This window comes from Microchirus variegatus (assembly GCF_963457635.1).
Source record: "Microchirus variegatus genome assembly, chromosome: 21".
Taxonomy (NCBI): domain Eukaryota; kingdom Metazoa; phylum Chordata; class Actinopteri; order Pleuronectiformes; family Soleidae; genus Microchirus; species Microchirus variegatus.
The window spans coordinates 8,798,787-8,809,901 of record NC_139822.1 but is presented as its reverse complement, the minus strand read 5'-3'; the positions used below and the strand labels follow the sequence as shown (position 1 = coordinate 8,809,901).

The 11,115-nt window shown below is 35.6% G+C and overlaps 1 protein-coding gene across 1 annotated transcript; it reads left to right on the top strand.

Moving 5' to 3' along the window:
* The first annotated feature begins 3,620 nt into the window (after nt 1-3,620).
* On the top strand, nt 3,621-6,946 carry tyw3 (tRNA-yW synthesizing protein 3 homolog). Its single transcript, XM_083908227.1, has 6 exons — nt 3,621-3,972; nt 5,026-5,106; nt 5,214-5,312; nt 6,075-6,146; nt 6,236-6,369; nt 6,450-6,946. Exons 1-6 carry the CDS (start codon nt 3,802-3,804, stop codon nt 6,709-6,711), a joined length of 819 nt encoding a protein of 272 aa, XP_083764353.1. The 5' UTR covers nt 3,621-3,801; the 3' UTR covers nt 6,712-6,946.
* The last annotated feature ends 4,169 nt before the right edge of the window (nt 6,947-11,115 follow it).

Genomic DNA, 11,115 nt, shown 5'->3' with positions numbered 1-11,115 from the left:
TAGATATTTGCAGAATATTGTCAAGAATCGGGAGTTATTTTGTGTTACATTTGATGTTGGGTTTTTTTAATTAATAAAAAAAATTATTTAAAAAAAATTACGTTGGTCCACTTTGGTGGTTGTTTTTAAGTGCTTTACAAATAAAGTTGGATTGGATTTGGATTGGACACTTTGGGCAGGGGCCTCATGGTGCGTTCCATTTACAGCGGAAGTCGGAAATAGGAGTGGGAGCTGTTGTTCAACGACAACGATGGCTCTACGCGATATTTTAGCGAAACATCTTATGAAGGACTTAATGTGAAACTACAATTACTTACTTACGACTTCCACTAAAATATAAGACAGCCCCTTAACTTCTGCTCAATTGTTGCTATAGGAAAACTTGGACATTGCAAGCTAACGTTTGCGATCGCTAATTCCGATATCAATTGAAAACGTTAACGTTGTCTTTTAGTGGTTATTCGCACTCTTAGTAACCATAACATCATAAAGCTATTATTAACGGATTGTTTTAACTAAGTAATTCCCCCACTTTATTGAATTATAACATTGTCTTCTACATCTGTACAACCCTCAACAATCTTCCAGCTTTTATTTTGAAGGTGGCATTGCACCCGTGGACAGAACATCAACATCCTGTTTGGCTAAATTTCGCTCGCTTGACGTAATCCAGCAGGTGCCAGGCGGTGGAGGAGAATTTGAGAGAGAGGTGTAAAACTTACAGAGGTCTCACTCTGTGCACGTTTACGTTCATAAACATGTCAAATACCGCAGTGAGAGACTTTGTTTTGGACAGTTTATAAATGTAATAAAGACACACAGTGTGTTCAGGGTGTTAGAGATATCTGGGATTATATATCTCTTTAGAGAAATATTAAATGAACAACAATAATATAACAAGATATTGAATAATACTCTAATGCAAAGATGTGATTTTACAGATTTTATTTTGACTGAGGGAAATTAGCATTGAACATAGAACTGCTTTATATTTAAATGATGTTTTGATTTAGTTGTTGTTGTTTTCATTATGTTGTGCATGAACCAAAAATACAACATGGTGATACATCTCCTTATTATACAACCTTTCACTGAGAATCATGTCACTATGGTTGTGCTAAAAACCTATTTTCAACAAGGGGAGTGTACATGAGAGAGAGAGAGAGTTTATAGGCTTGTGAGGACATTCATGTTGTCTGGTCCTCACAACTTTTGAGGATAAATCCAGATCTAATCTGAACCCTAAATCCAGGACTAAGACCTGGTTTAGAGTTGGGATTTGGGTTCCAAATTGGTTTAGGTGAAGCCAGGCCACAGCCCCCTGGTGGGCAGTGTAAGATAATCAGATTCAAAATCATGATTTTGGCAACAGTTTTGGTGCGAGTGGGGATTGGCACCACCTAGTGGACTGAAAGTCAATCCTCAGTGTATTTTACATATTATGAGAATAGCAATTAAAGTACCACTTCTTACTAGTTTTATGCTCTTAAAATTGTGTTTATTTCCTTTAAATGTTTTCCAAAATAAAGACTGAATTGTGTTGTTGTTTTTTTTGTACATTTATTGACGGTGAAAATGAAAGAAAACGTCAGGTTGAAGTTCTTATGGTATTTCCCTGTGTTAATGCAGTATATGGAACAGTGTCATGTCACAGCCTCAGGCCTCTGACGACAATCTGCTGCTGTCAGTGTGTAAACACACACACACAAAAACACACACACACACACACACTCAGAAAATACATATTTCTTAATTACTCGACACAATCGACAAAAACTCTCATTACACAGAGTGAGTGTTACGTCGTGGAGATGACAAAGTCCTCATAGACCATTTTATCCATATGCAGGGGCGTGTCGGGAGAATTTGGGGGCACCACCCTCACAGGTCAGGGCCCCCCGTTAGAGCACCTCGTGTTATGTTTGTTATAAATATGAAACGCGTAAATATTTGTTATTTTTTGACCACTTTATGTCAGTGTGTGTGTGTGTGTGTTTGTGTGTGTGCGTGTGTGTGTGTGTGTGCTAAATATATTCATAAAATATGCATAAATCCCCTCTGGCAACAAAGTGACATCTTTACACCAGCTGTAAGTTAATGTTCCATCAAAAAAAAAACACACGTAGAGTGAATTTAATTTTCACGCCACTTTGTATTATCATCATATATATATATATATATATATATATAAATGTATAAATGTATAAATAATGATATAATTAATGATTACATAATGCGTATGAGCCTTTATTAAACTGATTATCGCAGTATAGAGAGCAAACAGTTACAGTAGATGGATAAAAGTTACTTTTTATACAATATATTAAGTATAAATGATGTCTGAACACGTTATTGTTTATACTGCAGTATATGTTGCTATATACTGTAAATAAAATTGGGTTGTCTATTCAAACATACAGCAAACGCAATACTATATATAATATAGTATTATATATAGTATGTATCCGACAATAATAAATAAGCTGTCGTCTATGCTGTGTCCACTACACGTCAATGGGAGAAGAAGAAGAAGAGTGAGACTGACCTGAGGTCTGATCCTCATAATGTCTTCATGGTGGATAATCCCTGCTCTTCTTCTGTCTCACAACATTGTGATCAGCTGTTTTCTCTGCTCCCTTTTCCCTCCTCACTAATAGATTCTGGGCCAGAAAACCATGCCAGACCAATGGGGGATAGTGTTCCGTCTTTCCTAGTCCTCTCGTCCTCCTCCTCTTCCATTCTTTTCTGGATTATTGTTCATTTTATGACACAATATTCTAGATTTGTTGTTTGTAGATGTTTCATCTCATAGAAAAGTCATAGAAATTTAGAAACTCATAGGAAAAGTGTCATTATATAGCTTATATAGTGGTTTTACATGTCTATCTACCTACTAAATAGATAGCTAAAGACATCATTCATTAATATTGAGGAACATATTCAGTAGTGTCATTATATAGTGCTTTTACATGTCTGTTTACCTACCTAGCGAGCTAATGACATCATTCCTTCTCCGTTCATTCATTAATCTTGAGGAACATATTCAGTCTAGTGTCATTATATAGCTTATATAGTGGTTTTACATGTCTATCTACCTACTAAATAGCTAGCTAGCTAGCTAAAGACATCATTCATTCATTAATCATGAGGAACATATTCAGTAAACTTGTCATTATATAGCTTATATGGTGGTTTTACATGTCTATCTACCTACTAAATAGCTAGCTAGCTAAAGACATCATCCGTTCATTCATTAATCTTGTGGAACATGTTCAGTAAAGTATAATTATGTAGCTTATATAGTGGTTTTACATGTCTATCTACATACTAAATAGCAAACTAGCTAATGACATCATTCATTCATTAATCTTGAGGAACGTATTCAGTAAAGTGTCATCATATAGCTTATATTGTGGTTTTACATGCCTATCTACTAAATGGCTAGCTCGCTAGTTAGCTAGCTAAAGAGATCGATGGCTAGCTAGCAATCAAACTCGCAATCCCATATCCAAAAAAGATATGTCGTGTGCCTTCCAGAAGGTGGCAGTGTGAGCTACTGACTCGCACCTCAGCCGCCATTTTCCTCCCAGAAGAAGAAGAAGCCAGAGCAGGTAGTTAGCAGGTTAGCAGGTTAGCTCAGTGCAGTGTTCACACGGTTGTAAACATGGTGAATTAAAAGCGTCTTTTACTCAGTAAACTGTGAGGTTTTTTCCGGACACGTCAGTGAATACCTCGCGGAGACTGTTCAGTGAACAGCGTTCACGGTTCGTTGATTATTTATATAAAGTAAACACCGCGGTTATGGATCATCAGCGGTTCAGTCAGTGCAAACAGCAGAGTTTGAACAAAGTGGATCTGAGTAAAAAAGGCAGCGTGGACGAGGACATCGAAGCGGTGGTGTCTCTGATCAACGACCGGGATCAGTTCTTCACCACCAGCTCCTGCTCCGGGAGAATCATCGTCATCGACGGGGTAAAAATACAACAACAACAACAACACACACGCACACATACACGGGGCTCAGTTAGCACTTAGCATAGAAGCTAAGCGACAAGCTAACAACAGCTAAAAGACATCTCTGTAAATGTTTTAATACTCAGATTAGATTTTTTTAAAAACGACATTGAAGCGTGACGAAAACGAACAGGCGCCATTATTAAAAACAAAACGATAATGATGAAGACATTTTTTCATGTTGTATTGTTTTATTTATGTATAATTTCTTTGATTTCTACATGTAACCCTGGCACAAACACATGGAAGCAAATGTGGGTCATATTCCAAAATTAAAATGCATGAACAGAAATGCTTTTTAATTTTTCAAAATGTAGTTGCGTGTTTTGATCATGAATGACATTAATAGTCAATATTCCAAACTGCATTTTCTTTTTCAAGACTGCTCATTTTGGGACTTAATTAAAATTATAAAGAAAATGACATTTAAGATTTCATTTCCAAAACATCCTCCAGCAAAAAATCAAATTTGAAATGTCATATTTGAAAATTAAAATGCATTAGCAGAAATGCTTTTTCATTTTCAAAATGTAGCTGCATTTTTTTTACTTCAAGACTGCTGCCACACGAACAGTGTTGTGTGTGTGAATATACTTTGTAAGAAAAATTGTGTTTAAAAAATAAATAAATTATAGAATCTAATTAAAATGGCATAGTCATTGCCTGGAAATCTAACTTTTTACTAAATGGAAATATTGGCCTTGGATCACATCCTATATTTTCTGTTACATAAGGTGGATAAAGTCTTCTAAAAATATAATTTTGCCTCCTTTTCTTTTATTAATCCTTACCCAACAGTTATTTTTGTTATGTTTATATTTGCATATTTAGTTTTAATTATCAACCACATTGACAAGAAATGAGTAGGTTTTCAAGCCCTCCGTGTCTAAAGGCTTTTATTACATATTTAGTGTCACTCACCCTCTTTATTCTGGTTAAAATGTGTTTACACAAAATATTACCACATCCTAATTGTAACACCTGTTACCCACCTTGTTGTTCCTCCTCCAGGCTCCAGAGGGCAGCGATGTGCAGAAGGAGAATTGCGTTTGGTTGTACGTCTCACACCAGAAGTGCACATCAGACGACCTGGTGAGCTGTCATGGACACACTGTGCACACACTTCTGATAATCCACACACACATACATACAGATGACAACATGATATTATTATTAGTATGACTGTGTTTGTTCTTCAGGTTTCTGCCGTGGAGAAGTCCAGCAAAGACGCCTTGCTCAAGTTTGAGCCGTTTGTTCTCCACGTTCAGTGCAGGAGGTTAGAAGACGCTCAGCTCATGGTGAGAAGCTACAGAAGACCGTTAGCGTAGCGTTGTTTTATGCACAACATCCCACAATAGTCACAAAATTACAGTGGCCCTGAGGTGCAAAACACAAACGCAAATCAAAAAACACAAACGCAAATCAAAAACACAAAAACATTAACTCAAAATGGAAACACAAATCACACAACCCAAACACAAAAGCAGAAAACACGAAAACATTAACTCACAACGCAAACAGAAATGCAGAGAACACAAATGTTTTCGTGTTTTCTGCTATTGTGTTTGTGTTTTTTGTGTTTCAGTTTTGAGTTAATGTTTTTGTGTTTCTGAATTGCGTTTGTGTTTTTGAATTGCGTTTGTGTTTTTGATTTGCGTTTTTTGATTTGCGTTTGTGTTTTTGATTTTGTTGTGTTTTGTGATTTGCGTTTGTGTTTTGCACCTCAGGGCCACCGTACAAAATAGCACTCACTTAATGGAGGCCATAATCGCTGATATTCTCTATGACGTTGTTTACAAAATGACACAAAATATGATTTCCTGCAAAGAATGAGGTGAACATATTCACACTTAATCCAGCTGTCAAATTAGGGCAAGAAATCGCCTCAAACTTTTATTTTGAAAAACCAAAATGCACCTATACAGTATGGTGGTCAATTCTTAAAATCAGCTTTTTCCCCTCTCTTGAAGAAATGATTATCTCTAATATAAACTTTACATGGGACATTATTAAAGGTGCATTACATAAATTAAGCTACCCCTGTCCTCTCTGTCCTCCAGCACTCGGTGTCCGTCAACTCTGGCTTCAGGAATTCTGGTCTCACAGTCAGCAAGACGGGAAAGATCATGGCGGTCTGTCCAAAAATATCCTGAACTTTACAGTTCATGCGTTGTTTTGTTGCCGTTGTGGGTGTAAATAACTGCCTGTTTTGTCCCTTCAGGCCGTCCGTAGCACCCATGGCCTGGAGGTCCCTCTGACCCAGGAGGGAAAGCTCCTGGTCGGACGCGACTACGTCCATTTCCTGGCACAGGTAGCCAATCAGAAGATGGACGAGAACCTCAGACGGATCCACAGGTTGGTTTTTGCGTTTCCGCTGCTACATAAATAAAAGGTTGTTTTTGGAAGACTCACCTCAGACTGGTTTATGTGTCCAGGTTCTACGAGAACCTTCAAGCGGCTCTGACCACGGACCGACTACAGGAACCGCAGGAACTCCCGGCTTCTCCCAGTTCCCAGGAAGCACGGCGTCCACCCGAAGGACAGGAAGCAGAGACGGAAGAAAGTCAGCAGAACAAGACGAGCGCGGTGTACCAACGCAGGAGGAGGAAAGAGCATCGTCAGACTGACGGTTACCACGGTGACGGAGCTGGTAGTGTTCAAGAAGAGCTAGACGTCTGTCTGGATCTGTTTCCATAAAATGTATAAATACTTTATCATTGCTAATTATTATTTATGACAAAGTTCCAGCCTTTAAAGTCCACTGCATGTTTTACTGTTCCAAAATATTAGAAAAATATATATTTTCATACCTTATGTGTTTTCTGTTATTTTACATATTAAATTATCCTTATAAATACAATATATACTCGCAAATGTGATGTTAATGTTATTAAATGGCAGTTAAACTACTTGGTTGGACTAACTGCTGTTGTTTTACGGTCTTTACAGTATAGTTAGGAATAAATACTATACATTTACATATTCTCTGGCTATGATTCAGTAAAATTACATTACATTTAATCACCTTTATTTTATTATTTTTATTAATTCCTAATGATTGATTCTGGCCTTTGGGTGTGTGGTCTTTGTTGTATCTGTTAATTTGTTTGTGATGTGTATAAAATAGTTTTTTTTGTAAGAAATATGTCTTTAATATTATTCAGGGTTATTGTTCTGTTGCTTTTTTCCCCCCACAAAGCTAAGCTAAATAGTGCTATTTTACTGTTGTTCTGTACTACAACAACAATATCGCGGGGCTAGCAGCTTGGGTTAGGGTTAGGGTTAGGGTATGCTAATGCTAAAGCTAATTTCACCAAAAGTAAATATGACTGCGTCCACAGTTATAGAAAGCTAACCCATGTCTAAACAATCCCTTTTATTTGTAGGTTTGCTTATTTGTCTATCGTTGAGTTTTATTTTAATTATTTTCATTTTTTGTCTTCAACGAGTCCAGTTAAAACCAGTTCAATAAAGTTTACTTGCTAGCTAGCCTAGCCCCGTCCCGCTGCTATTAGCTCCATAGGAAATTAACGGGGCCAAATGGGCGGTGCTCTATCCGGAGCAGATCATCCATCCATGGGCTCGAATACTTTGAGACGAAGCCGCCGAAGGAGGAGGAGGAGAAGCCCGGAGAAGGAGACCCAGGGCGGAGAGGACGGGAAAGGACAACCATAACATCCAGGTATGATGTCTAAACTACACTTCAGTTAAATGTTTTATTATTTTTTTGTGCTTTTGTTTGTGTTTTACTGTCATTAGCATTTGTTTAAAAACATGTCTCTAGTTTTTGAGTCACATTCTCCACTCGCCATTTCGTTTATTATAAACTGTAAATACATCAAAAATTAGTCTTACAGGTGTTTTATGTTGCATTTACGTTGATTATTTTACTACCGCTCAGCAAACTTTGGACAGGTATAGTAGTATTTAGTGTTGTAGTTTGTATGTTTATTTGTTGATTGCAAACAAAAATAAACAGTTTACCTACAAAAAAGATAAATAAAAACACAGAAAGAGATTCTATAAGAATTTCTGGTTAATCTTCAGTTTCTCCTGCTGCTGCTGGACTTTCAGTTACTCTGCTGCCCCCTACAGGCTAATAAATTAAATTAGCTTTTAATTCAGCCACTTACCATTTAATAATAAATATAACTCACACAGATTGAGATAACTGACAGTCAAAGCGACCGTTTTATACCGTTTGGCCTTATTCAGACTGTTAGGAATAAGATTAATCACATTTTATCTTGATAATTGTTGGTTTGTTAGTTTTGTTGACAGCTTTAGCTGCAAGGGTTGAACAATTTGTTTACATATTCCTGTGTACGTAATATTTTTCGGTGTGTTTGCACAGCATATAATAATAATGTGTTGTATATGTTATGTTTACTGGAATTATTTACTTCCTTTTTAAAGGAATTTAGCTTCATAACTGTGGAATTAGATTTGTGTCAACATTTTCAAACAACGCTTTTTTTCAGAAGCTAAAAAAATATTGATTTAATCATTGAAAAATTTATTATTTTAATCAGGGAGGGCCAATAACAAATGTATTTTCAAATAATATATTTTTTTAATGATTAAATACATTTTTATTTTGCTTCTGAAAAATTGTTGCTTGCTTCCTGAAAAGTGTCGTTTGAATCCTGAAAAGTGGTTGTGTTTGAAAATATTGACACAAATCTAATTCCATACATGCATGCATATTTAGGGGTCGTAGGTGATTCGCCGTGGCGACCCCTAAAGGGAGAAGCCAAAAGAGGAAGCTCCGGGTTTATATCAGTGAGGCAGTGAACACATGGCGGTCACGGTCGTAGTGTTGAGTCGGCGTGGCTGTAGCTGGAGTGTCGCTGGCAGACAGATGGTTTACACAGATTAACGACCTCATGAGCAGATTAGCTCATTTTACTCACTGCTTACCTGACTGACCGACTGACCGACCGGCAGCTTCACAGGGACGAAGAAGAGACTCCTCGTTGCAGGTTTGTTCACTTATTTCTGACGGTTTTTTTATTGACCGTATGCTCAGGTGAACCGGGTCAGATCAGACTCTGCCTCGGGCCGACTGCATCCATGTGTTGTTTGTGGGAGTTAGAGCAGAATAATGTGTAGGTCCTGACTGCGCTTCAGTGTGCACACGATGAATGAAAATGAATTTGGTGTTTTCTCATTGTTGACGTGTTCAGAAAGAAAGACCTCTATTTGATATAGTGGCTGTTGTATGCAGTTTTTGCCAAATATCCAATACCGATATAATATATTGGAGCTCAGACCGATTTTGATCATCGATTTTATCGGTTTGAAGCTTTTTTCATGATTAAAACAAGATTTCTGATTGTTTTAGCTTCTTAAATGTGAATATTTTCTTTGTTTCTTTGCTCCACATAACAAAGAAATCATTACAACTGAATCCTTTTGGTTTGTAGACAAAAACAAAGGCTAATTAATTGTTAATTAATTAATCAAGTGATATATTAATCAAGTTATTTGAAGCTCTGCAATATATGTATTTTCTTGTATTATTATATATAGAATATAATATATACATGAGTGAGTCATTTTTTCTCTAATGTTAGCAATGCATTTTAGAATTTTTCACTATTTTACAACACTTTTTAGTAAGGTTAGCCCTTTTTTGTAATTGTATTTTTTTTTATAATATTACAATATTTTCTATACTATTTTAATATTTTACAGCATATGTAGATGTAAAAGTTCATTAATTCACACTTTTTTTAGTCAGTAGACATTAGTCCCGATGATGCTAGTTGCTGATATTGAAATTTTGCCGCTTGAAATTTAAATCTGAGCCATGAAACAACCCAAAACAAAAGTCAACGCACTTTTAATTCCAAGAGGAAATGTCGTGTTGTGTCCCCTTTAAACCACTCCCTCCCCACACTAAAACTCTTTAAAAACATAATAATAATAAAGATTTTTCACACTAATGTAAGCAGGTAACTCTTGGATTCCCCAATCTACTTTTACATACTTTTAAATACAATTAAATATATTCCATTTTCTTTGTTTGACCCCGTCATCAGCCTTATGTGAAAAATAAAATCTATACTTGACTAATAAAGTAGAAAGTGCCTCAGGCCGAATAAGTGACTTTTAAGTGGAACAGGAACAAATGTTGACCTGGAAATAGAAGCAGTAAAATGTCCGTGTTCCCTTTATAGGAATAGGCCCCGCCCCCTTTGACCCCTTTATACACGAGTGAACCCGCTTTATGCTAACAGTCGTGACTCGTGACCCACATCTATATTAAACACAGCCTTTAAACAGCTGAGTCTGACTGGACTTTGGTTTGGGAGAGTGACACAAACACAGGTTTTTAAGTCTTTTTGGTCAAATGAGTGACAGCTTTTTTTAATATTACAACATTTTACAACACTTAATGGTAAACTAAGTACTTTTTTGTAATGTTAGGAACATATTACAGTATTTTTATGACACTTTTTAGTGAGGTAATTTTTTTTGTGATGTTAGTAACATGTATTTTTATATATATAATTTTACAATATATTCCAACACTTTTTGTTCAAATTAGTAATTATTTTGTAATGTTAGCAACATGTTTTTATAATATTACAGTATAGTCTAACATTTTTTGGTAAAATTTGTATTTTTTTGTAATTTAGCAACGTGTTTTTATAATATTACAATATATTTCAACACTTTTTGTTTAAATTTGTATTTTTTTTGGAATGTTAGTAATGTATTTTTATAATATTACAATATATTGTAAGACCTTTTGGTAAAATAAGTATTTTTTGTAATTTAGCAACATGTTTTTATAATATAACAATGGGTTTTTTAAACACTTTCAGTAAAGTAAGTCTTTTTTTGCAATATTAGCAACACATTTTTTATAATATTACAATATTTTGCAACACTTTTTGGTCAAATAAGTAATTTTTTTGTAACGTTAGCAACAGATTTGTATAATATTACAACATTGTTGCAAAACTTTTTGTTCAAATTGGTAATTTTTTGTAATGTTAGTAACATGTTTTTCTAATTTTACAATATATTAACAATTAATTTGTAATATATATTTGGAAAGTTAGTAACATGTTTCCACAAACATGAAAAGAC